We start from the raw sequence: 21,827 nt of genomic DNA on the forward strand, positions 1-21,827 counted from the left end.
GGACTGGTAACCAGCAGGGTCTGGTTCCTGTATAGGTTTCTTCCTTGGTTCCGACCCTACTCGTGAGCTTTTCCTAGCCACTGTACATCAACTTCTTGTTGTTGCATGCTCTTTGGGGTTTTACGCCAGACACCTGTATCAGCGCATTGTGACAAACTGCTGATGTAAAAAATGCTTTATAAAATACTTCTGATTGATTGATGGTAAGAAGGTTGGTATATTAGTGGCAATAATGAAAGTAGTGATAATGGTAATATTTCTGGTATTTGAGTAAATTCCAGTAGTGGTGTAGTTCACTTGAGTATAGTTCACAACAGGGAAACAGCCTAGCAGCTCAGTCTGTGGTTAACCATGCACTCACAAGATAAATCTTCAGAAGCACGTGAAAAACCACAAAGAAGAAAAACAAGACCACAGAGGATGGAAGAAAATAAGAGCTAAGCCAAAGTATTGATACAAAACCAGGACCAGCTGGGGGCCAATTCAAACGGATCCACCTGATCGGACAATGTCAAAAACATGACCTAATGTATCCACGATACCAGGTGCTTCACGGCGCATGAAGCAGGCGATCAGCAGTTCGGATGTCAACCAAAGCACACACCCGTCACTGTTTTGGGAACAGATAAGGGATAAGGAGTTGGCGATGTGTAAACCCTCAGATGCACAGACAGATACCCAGATGCCAGAGGTTACGGGACGTTTCCTACCACAGGCTGATGTCATTATCGCACCCATCTGCAGATGAACACACAATCTGGACGGCACTCTGAATAAGAGCGTCTGCTAAATGACTGATATGTCAAATGTAGTTATAACAGATGCTTGGTTTGTTTAATGTCTCTGTTATCTATTATATTTGTCAATCCATTTTTTTGTTCTATTGTTGTTGTTTATCTTATATATATATATATAGCTCCGGAAAAAATCAAGAGGTCAATGCACCTTTTTCTTTCCTTTCCAAAACAGTTGAAAATGAAGGTTTTAAGTGAGGAACAGAACCGTTCAATTTCCAGTGGTCTCTTAATTTTAACCCTTCTGTTCCTCACTCAAAACTTTCCTTTTTCAAATGTTTTGGAAAGGAAAGAAAAGGGTGCAGTGGTCTCTTAATTTGTTCCGGAGCTGTATATATATATGTTAGTAATAGTATTTTATTTGACTATAATTGTTATTATATTGTTCACTGCAATGTCTAAATTGAAGTTTTGGCAATGTTTACACAATGTCTTTCAGGCCAATGAAGCAATTTCAATTTGAGATAGACGAAATGCAAAAAACAGAAAAGGTGAGGGAAAAGTAGAGAAAAGAGAGAGAGGAAGAGGAAAGAGAATGAGAAGGGGAGGCAAAGGGAGGAATGAGAGAGAGGAAGAGGACGGGGAAGTGAGGGAGGATCTAATAACCCAGACACTAATGACTCACTGTTCCCAATGTATGAATACACACACACACACACACACACACAAGTCAGCAACGAGGTGCAACAGCTGTTGGTGTGTAAACAGAATGGGAGCCTCAAGTATTTCATGCCATCACTCCCTCTGCCCCTCCCCCCCCCTCACCCCCTCCCCCTCCCCTCCTCCCTCCCCCCTCCCCTCCTCCCTGTCTGTCCCTTTCCTTCTGTCCACTCCACATTCCCCATCCCTTTTCCTGAAACGTAAGCGCTGTCTCAACCAATACCCTTCACCGTTTGAGTGAGTTGGTGTTCAAACTCTCTCTGTCGGCCGGTCTCCATCCACAGATCATCCTTTCTCTTACTCTCTTCCTCCCTCTTCTCTCGCTTCCTCTCTTCCTCCTTCTCTCTCTCTCTCTCTCTCTCTCTCTCTCCACATGTTAATCTGCAGGAACATTCCTGTTGTGTGAGTCACGGTCTGGACAGCACTGTGTTCGTGACCCGTCACAGACAGACAAAGAGAGACAGGGAGGAAAACCGAGGGAGAGACCGGCCGAGAGGGACAAACACAGCAGCAGAGCGAGAGAACGGGGGAGAGAAACGCGGGAGAGAAGAAGGGTCGAGGAGGGAGGGGTCTTTAAAATGTCAGTGGAAAAGCAGACTGGAAGTCCTAGATTAGCAGGGACTTTCCCCGTTCTACATTCCAGTGGGAGAGCGTGCGCCCTTTCCCGGGGCTGCTGGCTGATCAGAGATAAAGTGGGGATATGGAAAATGGAGGGATGGCAGGAGTGCCTCTCGCACACACCATTTCCCTCTCTCTCTCTCTCTTTCTCTCTCTCGTTTATGTTTTTCCTCTCACCCCTCACCCCCATCAAGGCTAAGCCCCACCCGTACACCCCGATTTCCTCTCTCTTTCATCTTTTAGCCTATCAGGGCCGAGCGGAATGAGGGAAGGAGGGCTTTCTCCTGGAAGTGACACACACACACACACACACACACACACACTACACATCCAAAGACAAGAAAGAAGGGATGAGTGACGGAAAGGAAAAAAGTAGCTAGATGGTGGTGGTGGGACCAGTGGAGTTATATAGTTATGTGTCCAGAGATGCGAAGAGGAAGAACAGCTAGCAGAGGAAGACAAAGACAACAGTGAGAATGAGAAGCCAGGGCTGGATGAAGACTGATCCAGGGTCATTACATTTCTCCAGCAACATGGAAAAAGTCTAGTGAGGACTTTAATTGGCATGTTGAATGGAGGAAGGGCAGAGGCATATTTGTAAAATATATCATTAGAGTTGGCATATTTCTGACATTTTGGTCATTTGTAGCTTTACTCCTGGTGCTTAAATGTGAATACTATTTAGATGAGTAAAAATCTTCTTGTATTAATTATGAATACTGAAGAATACAAATATGACTATCAAAAGTGTACCCTCTTTTACTTTGTAAATGTGATAAGTGACCTGTGTTGTTCAATGTGAATTTCTTTCATAAATGTGTTTTTCGCACTTTTATGTTTTTATTTGCTGTAACTGACTCTATAACTATAAATGAAGGTTAAATACCCATCCAACCCCCCAAAAAATATAAATAAAAATTGGTACTGTACAACTGTTCCAAAGTTCTTCAGCAGGATCTCGGCTACCTTTGGAGTTATATGGCCAATTCATCCACAGAATCTGGCCTAATAACTAATGCAGAGGGACCCGACTAGAAGACACATGATGTATTCATCCATGCTTGTTCTCTCCAGTCTGCTTATAACCCCTCAGCAGCAGAGGTGTACCTAAGGCCTGGTCGCCTCACGGCCACAGTGTTTCAGGTCGGTCAGGTCAGTTGGGGCAAGCAGGGGTCTGCAGAAGAAATGTGGGCCAGTGAGAGGTGTTGTTCTGGGGCAGCCCCTCTGCAGGGTCAGGGAAATACTCAGAGGGACACCACTCAGAGACAAACGGCGGAGTGTTTTTAAGTGTGTTTCCGGTTCTATCTCTAGAAAATCCAAAGTAGGGACACCTGTTATTGCTTTGTGGCGTCTACAGGTGAAATATGATGTGGTTTAAATGTCAGACGTATACAGTATATGTCTATGTTGATATATACATTTAAACTTTGAATATATTTAAAACATACAGTTTGTAAATAAGAACCGTTCTATAGAATACATTTGGTGAAAACTGAAACCGGCTTTGTTTGTTTTAATTTAAAAAATAATCACCCCCCAATTGATCCTGCTGCTTCCAGGAAGCCAAGAGTTTCAGACCTAGAAAAGACACACACACACACAGATATAGAGCAGAGGGTTGTATCCCCCCGTATTTCCTGTAGTGGTAGAGTCCTAAGAGTGCGTCAGGCTTCAGTGTACTGGCAGACAAAACCAACTGCACAGGACAGGGGACACAGGGGTCAGAGAGAGGAAGTGGGTTGGCCCGGAATGTGAAGTACCAGACGAGACCAAACTAGTTACGTCTCCCTCCCTCTCTCTTTCTCTCTCTCACTGTCTTTCTATCTCAACCCCCGTCTCCTTTCTTTCCCTACTCCCATTCTCCCACCTTTCTGCCTAAATGAGCCGAGGGAAGAGGTCCCTACACACACACACACACACACACACACAAAGAGTACAGGACACACTCAGTGCCCCATGGGCCCACATTCCATTACACACCACCTGGAGAGGTTGTTAATTCTCATGGTGATAGCTCTCCTAAACCAAGTACAATACACACACACGCAAACACACACACACAAATGCATTCATAACCCAATTTTGGTATATTACCTGTGAACTCTAGGGTAACGTCTAGGAGCAAATACCTTTAATTTGGCATGAGGTGTTGGTAAAACATGAGGCAGTTTGTAGTCCAAATCAGGCATCCATGTGGGAGCATAGGGGAATTGGAGAAAGCAACAGTTTGCACTGGAACCAACACTCCCCAATCCCCCACTTCCCACTAAGAGTTTTGTGTCGGGCTAGCTTAAGAAATGCGTCGACTAGCTTTTATACATTTGAAATGTGTCCGCATTTGGCACAATAATTCCCTACACTACTGAGCGCTTGTTTTCTCTCAACAGGAATGGAATGAACAGTTAGAATTTTAGCCAATAGGAAATGACAGCATGGATTTGTTGTTTTCCTGCAGTGCGAATATTAGTGTCACAGGTGGTTGAAGGGCAGGGGGCAGCTTTTCAGAAGTGGGTCCGGCGATGTTTTGTGAATCCTGATTAGGTCTTTCAAGGGTCATTAACAATATATGTGCTACTGGTCATTGTTGATTACAATCAATGTTAGAGTTCACAAAGCTGGTCATGAATGGATGTACCATTTCCTTCTTGCTTCAGTGTGTTTATAGTGCATGGCAATACAATTCACTTTTATTTATACACTCAAAACCTCAACTCCGTTTGATCTCCAATTATTTTTTATTGCAATTGATTCAATATTTTTGCATGTTACAGATATAGTATTACAGATTGCAGATATAGTATTTCTATCATGTAATCCCCCTCCATCCAGCCCTGCAGTCATACAACAGCTTTAGAGACTGAGAGAAACAGGGGAAAGGCCTCACATCAGCAAGCAGGAGAGAATCAATCATTTCCTAGCTCTGCGCAGACGATGCATACAATACACACACACACACAGTTGGAAAAGTGACCAGATCAATGGGGCCATTTGAAGGGGCTGTAACAGCCACCAAAGTCACGAAACACAGTCAACTACATTACCCACACTGCAGCAGCACCAGTGCTCGTGAAATAGGTTAAACTGCATTATGGAATATTGCAACACATTTAACTCATACATAAAGTGGGGAGAACAAGTATTTGATACACTGCCGATTTTGCAGGTTTTTCTACTTACAAAGCATGTAGAGGTCTGTAATTTTTATCATAGGTACTCTTCAACTGTGAGAGACGGAATCTAAAACAAAAATCCAGAAAATCACATTGTATGATTTTTTTGTAATTAATTTGCATTTTATTTATTTATTTAAGTATTTAATCACCTACCAACCAGTAAGAATTCCAGCTCTCACAGACCTGTTTTTCTTTAAGAAGCCCTCCTGTTCTCCACTCATTACCTGTATTAACTGCACCTGTTTGTACTCGATGCTTGTATAAAAGACACCTGTCCACGCACTCAATCAAAGAGACTCCAACCTCTCCACAATGGCCAAGACCAGAGAGCTGTGTAAGGACATCAGGGATAAAACTGTAGACCTGCACAAGGCTGGGATGGGCTACAGGACAATAGGCAAGCAGCTTGGTGAAATAGGCAGCAACTATTGGCGCAATTATGAGAAAATGGAAGAAGTTCAAGAAGACGGTCAATCTCCCTCGGTCTGGTGCTCCATGCAAGATCTCACCTCGTGGGGCATCAGCCCAGAACTATACTGCAGGACCAGGTCAATGACTCGAAGAGAGCTGGGACCACAGTCTCAAAGAAAACCATTAGTAACACACTACGCCGTCATGGATTAAGAAGAAGGATGAGTACCACCCCAAGAACACCATCCCAACCGTGAAGCATTGAGGTGGAAACATCATTCTTTGGGGATGCTTTTCTGCAAAGGGGACAGGACGACTGCACCGTATTGAGGGGAGGATGGATGGGGTCATGTATCACGAGATCTTGGCCAACAACCTACTTCCCTTAGTAAGAGCATTGAAGATGGGTCGTGGCTGGGTCTTCCAGCATGACAACGACCCGAAACACACAGCCAGGGCAACTGAAAGTCCATATTGCCCAGCGACAGCCCCGAAACCTGAAGTATCTGGAGAAGGTCTGTATGGAGTGGGCCAAAATCCCTGCTGCAGTGTGTGCAAACCTGTTTAAGAACTACAGGAAACGTATGATCTCTGTAATTGCAAAAAAAGGTTTCTGTACCAAATATTAAGTTCTGCTTTTGAGATGTATCAAATACTCATGTCACGCAATAAAATGCAAATGGATTACTTAAAAATCATACAATGTGATTTTCTGGATTTTTGTTTTAGATTCCGTCTCTCACAGTTGAAGTGTACCTACGATAAAAAGTACAGACTTGTAACCTGCAAAATTGGCAGTGTATCAAATACTTGTTCTCCCCACTGTACATCTACATTATTCTGAGTGCCGCCCCGGCACAGCTCTAGGATGGCGGTGGTAAAAGTACACACACGCACGCGCACACACATTCCAGAGCATGGTGCTCTCACACACTTTGGAGTCACTGCCTTTGAAGTGAGTGTGGGAACGTTCAGGGAGGGAGGGTGAAGGGGGGGTGTGGTGGGGGGGGGGACTAGTTATGTGGCTCCAAAACTAGCGACAACCAACCCCGGGCCGATGGGAAAAAGAAAATCCCACTTCAAATCAAAAGCTTTTTTTCCTCTCGGATGGGCCTCAACACCCTTGACTGTAGGAGGCAAAAGAACCTCCACAAAATAAAAGATTTTACTAAAACGTAGAACGACAACATGGCAGGGCTACTAGCGCAACATAATGGTCTCACTTCCACTTACTGAGGCAAAGAAGGAAAGAAGGAGAGGGAAGGAGAGGGAAGAAGAGAGGGAGAGGCTCCCTCTTGAAGCTTCTTGGCGGGAGCAGTTTGTGTACCACAGTGATCCAGTTAAACAGAGGTTACTTTATATAAAACCCAACTCCAGTCTCTGTTACACAGACACACAGTATCTCTGTAAAGAGTGGCTCGACTGGCCTTCAAACACTGTGCTTCACTCCTACCTCTCATTAAACCCAGTGACCTGCGCGCGTGTGTGTGTCTGTGTGTGTGTGTGTGTCTGTGTGTGTGTGTGTGTCTGTGTGTGTGTGTGTGTCTGTGTGTGTCTGTGTGCGGGAGATCGTAGAGGGGAGTCTGTTCCAGTGACCTGAATGGGAAAGGTAACACTACGGTGCACATTGACCCAGTGTCTGCCTCTACCTGTCTATCTGTCTGTCTCCACCTGTCTGTCTCCACCTGTCTGTCTCCACCTGTCTGTCTCCACCTGTCTGTCTCTACCTGTCTGCCTCTACCTGTCTATCTGTCTGTCTCCACCTGTCTGTCTCCACCTGTCTGTCTCTACCTGTCTTTCTCCACCTGTCTGTCTCTACCTGTCTGTCTCTACCTGTCTGCCTCTACCTGTCTGTCTCTACCTGTCTGTCTCTACCTGTCTGTGTCCCTGGACCTGTCTGTGTCTTTAGCTGCCTCCATCCACTAATGGTAGAAGGATGGTTGGGAAGATATCCTACCACCCACAGGCTCTAGCTGGCAGTATAACAAAATATGCACCTTGCCTGCATGTCCGTCCGTCTGTCTCTGTCTGTGTGTGTGTGTGCGTGCGTGCGTGTGTGTGTGTGTGTGTCTGTCTGTCTGTCCGGTCACTGGTCTGTCTGGGTTTGGCCTCCAGCTAAAGCTCTGAGACTAAATTGAATTCCACACAGGGCAGGGGGATGAGGGGCGGGGTAATTAGCTAGAATAACACAGGAGTGGGGGGGGGTGGGTGCAGTGTCTGAAAGAGAGCCTTCATCAGAGAGAGAGAGACAAAGAGCCTTTTCAGGGTGGATTTACAGCTCACTCTGTTGTGATGTCATCAGAGCGAGACACACACCCTTGAGTTCAGCGGAATCCCCCTAGTAAACTAGTTGCATATACAGCACAATACTTTATGTACAAACTGAGCCAGCTCACACACAGACACACACACACGAGGACACAGCGTGCCTAGCGGTAACTGCCACAGCGACGAGGCGGGGGCTTTTAATAGAGCAAAGTCAATGTGAGACAGACACAGCTGTGGGCAAGAATGTGATGTCATAGGTGTGCGACCTACCCTGGATGCATTGCAGCGAGCCGTCCTCCGCTCTAATGGTGAACGTCTCCCCTGGATTCACCTGCACCAGAATCACCTGCGGAGCACAGAAAGACCAATCAGACACTTCACAACGATGGAATGCAGGAATGATCAGACACTACACAACAATGAGAGACAGTAACAATCAGAGACTACAAAACATTGAGAGAGAAACGACCAGACACTATACAATGTTGAGAGACAGAAATGATCAGACACTACACAGCGATGAGAGACGGGGACAATCAGAGACTACACAATGACGAGAGACAGGAAAGAACAGACACTAACCAACGATGAGAGACAGGAACAATCAGACACTACACAATGATCTGAGACAGGAACAATCAGACACTACACAATGATGTGAGACAGGAACGATAAAACACTACACAACAATGTTGATACAGGAAACCCATCACAAAATCTCCTGCCTAGTCTAGAAACAAAGACAAGAACCAACAATCGCAGACCGATAAAACTATTTCAGACGCAACATATTGATCACAGACACACCGAAGGGGAACACAATGAGTTTACTGTAAGGCAGGACCTCTCACATACACTGACACCCAAACACACCCTCTTTAACAGACCCAAGGCCTACAACACTCTTGGGCTGTGTGTGTGTGTGTGTGTGTGTGTGTGTGTGTGGAGAATCTTACCGTCATGTTGTCCATGTAGATGTTGTTGAGAGTGTAAAAGTGAAACACATGTTGTGCCATGGCCCACACACTACAGAAACCACACACACACACAACCACACACACACACACTACAGAAAACACACACTCACACACAACAAAAACCACACACACACACCACCGCACACACACACTACAGAAACCACACAAACACTACAGAAACCACACAAGCACTACAGAAACCACACACACACACACTACAGAAACCACACAAAAATACACACACTACAGAAACCACATACACTCACTACAGAAACCACACAAACGCTGCAGAAACCACACTGCAAAAAACACACACGCTGCAGAAACCACACACAAACACAGAAGAAACCACACACACACACACCCCGCAGAAACCACACGCACACTGCATAAACCACACACAAAAAACACACCACAAAACACACACACACACACACATACAAACACACAGACACCCTATGCGCTACAGGTGTATCTCCCTAGTATGTTCATATCCCCTCCAGTTCTGTCCGCGGCTTGCCATTGCGGCGCGAAGCTCCTCTCCCCATCGCTCTTCCTCACACACACACACACTTTCTGCACTGTCTGCTGCTTCTGTTGCTATGGGAACCACAGAGCGTACTGGAGGCCAACCTAGGTTTAGCTTGAAGAGACCTCATCACTCATACGTTTTGTACTACTACAGTACTAAAGAAATGTATGCATTTAGGTCTTTAATTCATATATCTGACTGAGACACCGCTTTTTCACAAGGTAAATAACAAACACACACACACAAGCAAGCACACAGAAACGCTCTGGGTCTGGTTCCTCTACATATAATCAACTGACCAGCAAGATCCGAAGAGCCTTTCCGATTTGCAGACGGAAAGTTTTATATTGATACACTAAAACAACTCCCTCATGGCTTTCCCTCTGGGGACGTGTTTTGAGTGAGACAACTCCCTCTCACACCAACAGAACTCATCCCTGCGCGCGCGTGTGTGTAAGAGTGTGTGCATGTGAGTGTGCACGTTACCTGTTGCGCCGCATCTCCGCTAACCATGTGCTGCATCAGCGGATCGCTCAGCAACGGAGGCGGAGCCAAGTCCATCAGCTGGTCGGTCATCATCATGGTGACGTACATTCATGGATACACACACTGGCCTGGCCTACCTGGAGACAGAGATCGGGTTAGCAACTAGTTTGAGGTAACAGTCACCGAGAACACAAAGTCAGGGGGAATCGAAAATAATGTTTCTATTCATTAGGTTGCGATGTTTGAGTTACACCGATAGCACAAGGACATGGTAGAGTGTGTAGGACTGCGAGAAACTGGCTTTAAAATAGCTAATTGTGGTCTCCGTGGCAAAGAGGAGGGCCTTTGAAACCCCCCATAAGATTGCATGAGCAGTTCTGGAAGTCGGCGTACATCCAAAACTGCGTGCGCAGAGCCCAACACACACCGCTCTCTGGAGAAGGTGAATGTGGCGATGTAATTGGAGGCTGCTGAGTGAACACTGCTAACTGATTTTATTTTTTACTTAACCTTTGGTTTCTGACAGTCACACTAAGATCATGGTCTCTTTTACAGACGAGCCCTGAAGTTACAAAAACACACACACCAAAATATACAGAAAACGCAAACTGAAAGACACATTCATGAAATAAAAACACGTACGAAATAAGGTCCTCGGCTTTCTAAAAATGCCCTAGAGGGGCTTACATATTAACATTAACAAACATCTTAAAGATTGTTAATCACATCAGGTGCAGGAAACATTAAGCTCTGAAACCGGCTTTGTTACTCATTTGTCTAAAGGTCATGATGGTTAATAAGGATGTCAGGTACAATGAGGTTTTGGTAAATGGCCTCTTATATTATTTTCCTGGTAAGAAATCCTGTAAAGAGTAATGGAACTGACAGCTACAGCTGCATTCATATAATTCCAAAGGTAATTGGATGGTGGCAACTGTTTCTTGGCCTCAGTATTCCAGCCCTTTAGTTAAAATAATATAATAACACAATGTCCATGTTCATTTGAGGGTATTTTCAACCATATCAGATCACCTATTTGGAAACCACACCAGTTTTTCTAAATAGTCCTAACACAATGCGCAGCAAGGTAGCCAGATTTAGTACTTGGTTTAGTATCCCTTGCATGCAATGATGAAGTCAGAGGTCTGTGACCCATATACATCACCAGACACAGAGTACAGTATCATCCCTGCTGATAATGTGTCACGGTTCAAATACTTCTGGAGTTCATTGAGGATGTGGCCATATTCTTGGACCAGTGGGAACGGAATAATCTGCTTTCTGCTGTTGAGCAAAAGGCCTGACCTACATAACAAAATAGTTTCTATTCTCAGCTCCTTCAATAACTAACTCATTTGCTTTTTAAACAAAATGTTTTGTCCGCCCAGAAGCCCAGATATTTGTTTTCAGGGACACGATCAATATGGGCCCCACCATCCAAAGTTGTTCTGCTTCAATCATTTGAGGTCAATGAAGTGTGTCTGAAAAACAATGTGGGCAGACTGCAGTTCATACAGAACCTGGTCAACCGAGTGGGCGATAGCCCAAACAATGTCATCAACTTACCGGTTACTCTTTCTAACAAACAAGTCAATACTGTCAATGTAAACAGTCAAAAGTACAGAACCTGAAATCGATCAACCTCTGTGAGACCTATTTATATTTCTGTCCGAAAATGCTGATATATTCCCATCAGAAGACACACTGAGTTTTATCTGTCAGGTGGGTTGTACAGGTTGGATTGAAAAATTGAGCCTCTGAAATATAACATTAGAGCACAGGATGGGGATGGACTAGGGTGTCTCACACACACCAGGGCAGGGGTAAATAGGCCACAGACATAGAGATTCTGACCTCGAAAAGCCAGTCATCCATCCTGACCTCGCACACGTCAGCTTGTCACTCCTGACCTAAGGCTTCACATCCACTTGACGGACAGTCGGACCCACACGACAGAGATGGGGGTAGGGGAGGTAGGGGAAGATGCCCTCAGAATTATGTGGAATCCGAGCTGCACTTATTAACCTCCTGCCAAGTGTATGACCACATCTGGGACTTGTATTTCCCTCCGATCTGTCACAGTGGGATACCACAAAGTGCGATCACAGCAGCTCCACCACCAGTGTAACCTTCGACAACCAAGTGTGGCCGAAGGCCAGAGGAAGTCAGTAGATTACCAAACCCGGGAAACGGTCATGGTGATGGGTCGTGTGTCTACAGAGGCGGAGGGGCCAAATTCCAGCAAACTAGGGTGTGCTTTCCCGGGCCAGTAATTCCTAGACCATGACACTAATGAACTGACGGGTTCTTCCGTCCAATCATATGACCAGACCTGGGAAAACTCCAGGCTCAAGACATCCTGAGCGGCTGGAATTTCCACGGTCCGGGGTGAAAAACACACCACTACCAGCCTGTCACTGGGCCACAGAAAACATACGGCGGGGCCGTCTGGAAACGTCTGTTGAAAATGTCCTTGGGTAGTTTGTGGTGATAAGGCCCCTACTAAAGACACGCTGGGAATCTGCCATGCAAACCGCGCCCCCCCCCCCCCATCAGTCCCATTCAAGTGTTCTGGTCTTACAAAAGATATTCAGACCAGGAGAACACACACACAGGACTACCTTTGTGAGTGAGCGGGGAGAGGTGGGGAGGAGATAGGGGGAGGGGGAGGAATGTTGGGCTTGTGCTAACTTTGAGGAGAACACACACACAAACACACACGGAGACAGAGAGGCTCTTTATATGAGACGGAACTCTCCCAGGATTCCCTGGCCTGCCAGCTTTCTGCCACATGTGCACCGTGCGTATCTGTGCGCGTGTGTGCGTGTGTGTTCGCGGCGCGCAAGTGTGTGTGTGTGTGTGTGCTCACTCGTTCAAAATAGAGTGTGTCTCTGTACCTACAAGACAGAGAGACGCTGTGTGTGTGTGTGTATTTGTGTGGTGTGCCTGTCAGTGTGTTTGTAAGTGAATGTGTGTGTGTTTGTGTGGCGTGTGTGTACATGCGTATGACTGTGTGTTTCTGTGGCGTGTGTGTGTGTACGTGTGTGCCTATGTATGTGTGTGTGTGTTGTGTGTGTGTGGTTGTCGTTATTCTGCCCTGTAATTGCCGTAATGATATGTCATCCACACAGAACAACTCAGCACGGGTGGGGTGGAATGCCTAGAAACACACACGCACACACACGCACACACACACACACACACACACACACACAGACACACACACACAGACAGACAGACACGCGTTTAAACAGGTCTCTCAACACACCGTGAGCTGAAGCCTTGCGGGCAGGCTTTTACAGGGAGCTTTGATTTAACACCTGAGAATGACAATACAAGGACACACGCGCCTGGCGACTAGAGGAAGTTGCCTAAACAGACAGACGGCGGTTCATTAACATACAGATCGCTACATGGGGACAGCAGCAGAATTGCATGCGGAAGCTTTCCAAAATAGAAAGGTCTTGGCCAGCGCTGTCGCCGGATACAGTTCAGGATTAGCATCCAAAATCATACAATACATTGGCAGAGTAGATAGGTCCAGTACATATAATGACAGTGGAACAGCAATGCTCTCCGTCGACTGAGCAGTTAGCTGAGGCTCACTATTTTCCACATGCAGTGACGCTCCCAGTGTAAAGAATTATTTTGCATTCATTAAGTCGGGCGTGTAAATCCGTCAACAAACATTGTCAAGTTAGCAAAGGTTAAGCTCATAGCAGGTCAGAGGGAGGCTGCTCGGAGGAGAATGGTTTCTCCCCAGGGTGGATGATAGGTGAATTTCAACAAGGCCAAGCCAGGGAGGAGATGTCCCAGTTGGGAGTTGAACTGACTCAAACATGTCCTGGAGGCAGATCTGCCCTAAATGTGATTGGCTGAGTCAGAGGAGTGGGCAGGGCATATGACCCAACTAGGAAAGGACCCAAATTTGACATTTAAAGCGGTAAGGCAAAGGGTTAAGGTTAGTAGTTTAGGGTAAAGACAAGCACTAATCCTGGTCAAATATCCTCTATTGAAATACAAGCCCCGCCCTCTCCACTGAGCCAACTAATCACGTTCATCAATGGCTTCAGGGCATATCTGCCTCCAAGACACGTCAGGGCAACGTCAGGGCAACTCCCACATCTGGAGAGATCAATAGCCAAATGTCACAGCAGATCACAACACTGGTGGGTAAGTAGAAGTACTGGCGACAAGTCCACTATTTCTACAGACATATTATAGACGCTTTCTATAATTACATCTAACAATTCTGAAGAAAATCACAAGAGTGGCCCCTTTACTACCATAAGACTTGGATGATTCAAGTTCCAAGGAAACACAAAGCAAATGTATTTGGGGACATCGACCCACAGACATTACAGGAACAACAGCAGACAACTTTCTCCCCAGAAGGTGTATTCAATAAAGCCTGTTTTAGATCAGCAGCATTGATATATGCGTTTTTACCAATTCCAATCCATAAACGCAAAAGAGCAAGCAATGGAGAAGCACAATGCCTAGGACAAACTCCCTAGAAGGTAGGAACCTAGGAAGAAACCTAGAAAGGAAACAGGCTCTCTCCCTATTCCCCTCACCCATCTCTCTTCCCCTCCCTGTAAATACCAGTCATTCTGTAGATGTTTCAGCAGAGGTGTGTGTGTGTGTGTGTATATGTGTGTGTGTGTGTGTGTGTGTGTGTGTGTGTGTGTGTGTGTATATGTGTGTGTGTGTGTGTGTGTGTGTGTATGGGTGTGTGTGTGTGTGTGTGTGTGTGTGTATGTGTGTGTGTGTGTGTGCATCACTGTATGCACTGAGTTCAAACGTGTCAAGACTCGGCGACAGCATGAGCAGCGTGAGCACTCTAGTCTTTTCTTACCTCTCAATGTCTCTCCTTCTCTCACTCCCTTTCTCTCTCTCTCTCTCTCTCTCGCTCTCTCTCCATCTTTATCTCCTCTCTTCCTCTCTCTCTCCAGCCCTCTCTGCTCACTCTCTCCCTCTCAATACACTATTTATCTCTCATCCCTACATCTCCCACTCTTCTCTTTCCTTCAACCTTTACCTCCTCTTCCTCACCCTTCTCCCCCACTTCCTATTTTCCCTCCTCCTCTCCCCTCTTCTCTAATTTGACTCCTTCTATTGAACACACTGGGGGCTCAGGTTGAGATCTAAAAGCAAACACTAGAGCTCCAGCTTCAAGGGTGTGTCAGGTGTATGTTTGCTATTGCTATGCCTAAGAATGAGGGGTGTGTCGTTGGCACAAAATATCTGTGTTTTAATGAATAAATAAGTCGTATTAGTGTGGACGCTTGGCCCCTCACTGGCTAATCAGAAAATACAACATCGACAGAAGGTGTAAACCCATCCCACTGCTAAACAAGTTTACCTGAACGTGTTTGCCCTCTGCATAACAGACTCGATAATGTAAATGAAAAAGATAACATGAGGAATATACTGAAAATATTACTGTGTGAAAAAACATAAAGGTGCAAGCAAAGTGGATACGGTATTTTTGCAGTATTAGCACGTGTATCAGGAAGGGAATTGGGGAAGTGTGAGTGTGCAGAGTAAATAAGATTCTGTGCATGCATGTGTCACATATAATCACTGAAATATGGGCAAGGCCTTCTGTAAATCACGTAGATATAATCACTGATATAGGGTCAAGGCCTTCTGTAAATCACGTAGATATAATCACTGATATAGGGTCAAGGCCTTCTGTAAATCATGTAGATATAATCCCTAATATAGGGGCAAGGCCTTCTGTAAATCATGTACATATTATCCCTGATATAGGGTCAAGGCCTTCTGTAAATCATGTACATATTATCCCTGATATAGGGTCAAGGCCTTCTGTAAATCATGTACATATCATTCCTGATATAGGGTCAAGGCCTTCTGTAAATCATGTACATATTATCCCTGATATAGGGTCAAGGCCTTCTGTAAATCATGTACATATCATTCCTGATATAGGGTCAAGGCCTTCTGTAAATCATGTACATATTATCCCTGATATAGGGTCAAGGCCTTCTGTAAATCATGTACATAACACCACTGATATAGGGTCAAGGCCTTCTGTAAATCATGTACATATAATCCCTGATATAGGGTCAAGGCCTTCTGTAAATCATGTACATATAATCCCTAATATAGGGGCAAGGCCTTCTGTAAATCATGTACATATCACCACTGATCACTCAACAAGTTGTTTAAAACAGGCTACATCTTAACACAGATGGCTTTGACGGTTTTAGGCATATAAGTGTCCCAATGTCATCCCACTGTGGGACTGCCCCCAAGCATAAGACTAAAGTCGTCTAAACAGTTTGGAAGCACAAAGATCCACATTCACACTCAACAAGTTGCATTGCATGAGCACAACAAACATCACCGTTAAACCAGGACGCCGAATACGAATCCTTGTTCCATGTACCTATTGGCAGCGTGTTACAGCAGAGTACGAGCTGTGTGCCTGCATTGGCAGAATTCATACCACAACCTGGCCCTGGGTGGTCCGTCTGTGGTGCCCATGTACTGCTGTAGCATGGGTTTGAATCTGACCAACTCCTCTTAACAGTGTTCACAATTTTCCAGTCCAAAAACCATAACATTTAACATTTACATTTTATAAAGAATTCATGCCAGCATTTACACCAACACCAGCTTTTGGCTGGTCACAAAATACCAGCGCTACCTGAAAATAACACTGTGGATCATGTTTTTGAAGACATCCACTGAATATTTACACCCGTCCCACCTAAGCCAGGCAAGGTGATATGAGACAGGTAAATGACAACCAAACGTGCAGTTGACACCAGTGCCACATTAACACCAACCTAAAATAGAGCCCACGGAAAAAAGTGAAAGACAGCTGCCACTCGGCGTTGGATTGGCTGAAATTGGTCTCTGCTGTCTGATAGGCTGAGAACGAGCCAGAAAACTGGAGGAAGGAAAGTGAGGCAGCAGTGTACAGTATTCCCATGGCCAGACAAAGTTACATAACACACACACACGCACACGCACACGCACACACACCCACACACACCCCTGGACTAGAATAACACTCACACTGCCAGGCGAGGACAACTTGCTCCCTCACTCACACACACACACACTAGGGAGGATGAAGAAACTGAGGGTCTGAAATTATGTGTGCCACAAGACTGAGTTAGCCCGCAAAGCCAAAGTCTAACTCTTTTCATCACACACACACACACACACACACATTGTGAAGAAGCAGAGTTAGCGTTATATGAGCAGTCCACGTATGAGCGGAGCAGACATGTCTGCCAGGCATCCCTCACTCCCCATGCAGCTGGCTGCCTGTGTCTGTGTGTGGTTGTTGTGTCATGTTGTGTGTGTGTGTGTGTGTGTGTGTGTGTGGCTGGGCCGTCAGGGCCTCGGCTGTGGGTTTGCTGCCTGCTGGCCCCTTGCCCAACCACACACATACGTCTGCACACACACACACACACACACCGAGCCACTGCCACGTAGCTGCTAAGGCTAACGCCAGCCCAGAGAGAGAATGTGCTGCTCCATTCCTGTATTAGACTACACACACACCATGACAAAACTACACACACACCATGACAAAACTACACACACACCGTGACACAACTACACACACACCATGACACAACTACACAAACACTGTTACACAACTACAAACACACTATGACACAACTACACACACACCATGACACAACTACACACACACACCATGACAAAACTACACACACACCGTGACACAACTACACACACACCATGACACAACTACACAAACACTGTGACACAACTACACACACACTGTGACACAACTACACGCACACACCATGACACAACTACACACACACCATGACACAACTACACACACACCGTGACACAACTACACACACACTGTGACACAACTACACACACACACACCATGACACAACTACACACACACTGTGACACAACTACACACACACTGTGACACAACTACACACACAACATGACACTACTACACACACACTGTGACACAACTACACACACACCATGACATAACTACACACACACTGTGACACAATTACTACACCCAAATACATGACAACTACACACTCCCCCCCACACACACACAATGATACAACTACACACACACACACTATGACACAACTATACACACACACACACTATGATAGAACTACACACGCTGTGACACAATTACACACACACCATGACACAACTACACACACCCTAACATAACTACACACAAATAACATGACACAACTACACACACCATGACACAACTATTACACACACAACATGACACACCAAATAAACAAATACAAACACCATAATATAACAACCATAAACCTATTGCCAAATTCATGTATGAACTTTGAACTAACTTAGTTTGACTAATCAGATTTTTTAGCAGAATGCCCTCTGTTGATGTTTACAGCCACACACATATGCACAAACACAGAGAGAGAAGAAGTGGTAGCACATGAACATGACTCACTGGTTCCAGATAATCCTTCTTCTTTCTCCCTTTTTCTCCTGGTCTCCCCATCCTCCTCCTCTCTCTCTCTCATGTTCTCTTTTTCCATTCCATTCTTCCCCAATCCCAGAGGCCCAGACCCAGACAGCCTGAGGCTGAGCCATATGTAGCCCAAATTGAGACACTGATCCTGGGTAGCTCTATGTGAGCCTTACACTCTGGATCTCTGGAGCTCAGACAGACATTCCCTTACTGAGACTTGGGTGAATATAAATACCCACTGGCTATCAAGTCATTACAATCACTTAGCCCACATTTCAACACAAAACACATCACATCACACAACACGTCACAACGCATTACAACAGACAACAGACAACACGTCACAACACAGCACAACACACCACAACACATTAGAACTCGCAACACACCACAACAGACCACACACAACACATTACAACACATCACAGCTCGCAACATACCACAATAGACAACACAAAACTTGTCAAAACACACCACAACACATCACAACACATCACAACTCACAACACACCACAACAGACAACACACAACAATTCAAAACACACCACAACACGTCACAACACGTTGCAACACACAACACAATGAACAACACACCACAACACATCACAACTCACAACATACCACAAATCACAAAATGTCACAACACATTATAACACACACCACAACACATCACAACACATTACATTACACAACACACCCCACACATTACATCTCACATCACAACACACCACAATACAGAACACACACCACACATCACAACATACCTCACATCACACCACAACACATTACAACAAACCTTACAACACATCACACCACAACACATTACAACACACCAGAATACAAAACACACAACACAACATATCACAACTCACCACAACAGACAACACCCAACATGTCAAAACACACCACAACACGTCACAACACGCAACACACCATAACAGACAACACACAACATGTCAAAACACACCATAACATGTCACAACACGTCACAACACAATGAACAACGCACCACAACACATCACAACTCACAATATACCACAAACCACAACACGTCAAAACTCACCACAACACACAATACGTCACAACACACCACATCACAACTCACAACATACCACAAATCACAACATGTCAAAACTCACCACAACACACAATACGTCACAACACACCACATCACAACTCACAACATACCACAAATCACAACATGTCACAACACATTATAAAACACACCACAACCCATCACAACCCATTACAACATAACACATTACATTACACAACACACCCCACACATTACACCTCACATCACAACACACCACAATACAGAACACACACCACACATCACAACATACCTCACATCACACCAAAACACCTCACAACACCTTACACCACATCACACCACAACACATTACAACACATCTTAGATCACATCACACCACAACACATTACAACACACCTTACACCACATCACACCACAACACATTACAACACATCTTAGATCACATCACACCACAACACATTACAACACACCTTACACCACATCACACCACAACACATTACAACACATCTTAGATCACATCACACCACAACACATTACAACACATCTTAGATCACATCACACCACAACACATTACTACACACCAGAATACAAAACACACACCACATCACAACACACCTCACATCACACCAGAACACACCTCAACATCATACTACAACACATCACAACACACCTCACATCACACCATAACACACCTCAACATCACACCACAACACACCACACATCACACCACATCACACCACATCACATCACAATACACCTTACATCACAACACATCACAACACACCACATCACTACACACCTCACATCACAACACATCACACCACACATCACAACACATCACACCACTTCACATCACAATACACCTCACATCACAACACATCACAACACACCACATCACTACACACCTCACATCACAACACACCTCAACATAATTTTTAATGATCATCAGAGGTGCGGTGGAAAGTTATAATCAGGTGTTAAGGGTTTGGGGTGAAAGGTTAATGTTAGCATGATGGCTAGGCTAACTTCCATTGCCAATCCCCTCCCTCTCTGCTGACAAACAGGCAACACTGCACTGTTCACATCCTTTAGCTCTTTTTACTCTCAGGGAATGAAAGAAGACTAAAACGGGGAAATAGAGAGACAGAGGGAGAGACACGCTGTTGCAGCTGTTGTTGGTGGAATGTCTTTATATTATCATGGCATGTATGGCATTGGTCTGACCACTGGTATTTCATGTACGCATTCACAATGTAAGTAACCTAACTCTCCATGTCAATATAGTCTAATGAATTGATTGACACTGGGACAGACAGAGGTACTGTTGTTCCAGCATAGTTCAAGCAAACATTGGCACTTCCTTCCTGTCAGTACCAATAAACACACACACATAGGCAGTACCAGCTCCAGCCCTGAAAACTACCGACACAGACCCACTGACCAGCATCCTGCCCACAATAAACGCCAGCCCCTATCCTGGTTTACCATGTACCCCAGTCCAACCTCTCCACCTACACCATACACCGAAAGGACAGACACAGAGAGGGACAAAGAGACAGACACAGAGGACCAGAGGGTCAGGAAGGAAGAGGGACAGAGAGAGGGAGAGAGGGAGAGAGGGAGAGAGGGAGAGAGGGAAGGCATACTCCAACTCAGAGGACACATCTCCCACTGTATGTTGGAATATGACCCAACTGGAGCACACCCACACAAACACAGTGATGGACAACACTTCTGAATGGATCCTGAGAAAGTGTGCTCTCCCTCAGGTCCTCTCTCATCCATTCCCACGGCTGCCTCTGTACGCGCGAGCGTGCGTGCACATATTTGGGACAAAGGCAGGGCAGGGTGTTAATCCGTTACAATAATGTGGAATTAGTCCCAAATTCAAGTGGAGAGGACACTTAAGTGAGGTGAGAATGGAACAGGCGCGTGCACGCGCACACACAAACACGCACGCAAACGCGCACGAACACACGCACACGCACACACACACACCCACTCCACTCGAGTGTGTGAAATCCTAAGGCTTGATTGAGGAATAGGAATGTGACCTTGTGACCCCAGGCTGGGGGAGGTGTGTGTGTGTGTGTGTGTGTGTGTGTCTGTGAGCATATGTGTCTGTGTATGTGTTTAGTGATTTGTGGGGGGTCCTGCTCAGGGGCAAGGAGTGGAAAATAAAACTGAATGGTGAAGGGAGGCTGGGTGGGGAGGTGGGAATAACAGAGGTGTGAGTGTTGGGAAGACAGGGTGTGACATGGGTGATTCCAAAGTCACTGGCTACAGTCATGACGAATATTCTACAATGTTCCCGAGTTAAATATAAATATAGCAACAATACACATTTCCTT

The 21,827-nt window shown here is 45.3% G+C and overlaps 1 protein-coding gene across 1 annotated transcript in view; it reads right to left on the bottom strand.

Annotated features, from left to right (window-relative positions):
- The window catches only part of fndc3ba (fibronectin type III domain containing 3Ba), a 74,184-nt gene that overhangs the window by 46,111 nt on the left and 6,246 nt on the right, over positions 1-21,827 (bottom strand). Inside the window, exons 2-3 of the mRNA XM_034289660.1 lie at positions 9,920-10,056; positions 8,195-8,270 (exon numbers count right to left, since the gene is read on the bottom strand). Coding sequence (XP_034145551.1) covers positions 8,195-8,270; positions 9,920-10,027 — 184 coding nt within the window. The 5' untranslated portion in view covers positions 10,028-10,056. The remainder of the gene's footprint in view (positions 1-8,194; positions 8,271-9,919; positions 10,057-21,827) is intronic.

The sequence above is a fragment of the Esox lucius genome, chromosome 22 (genome assembly GCF_011004845.1).
Source record: "Esox lucius isolate fEsoLuc1 chromosome 22, fEsoLuc1.pri, whole genome shotgun sequence".
Taxonomy (NCBI): domain Eukaryota; kingdom Metazoa; phylum Chordata; class Actinopteri; order Esociformes; family Esocidae; genus Esox; species Esox lucius.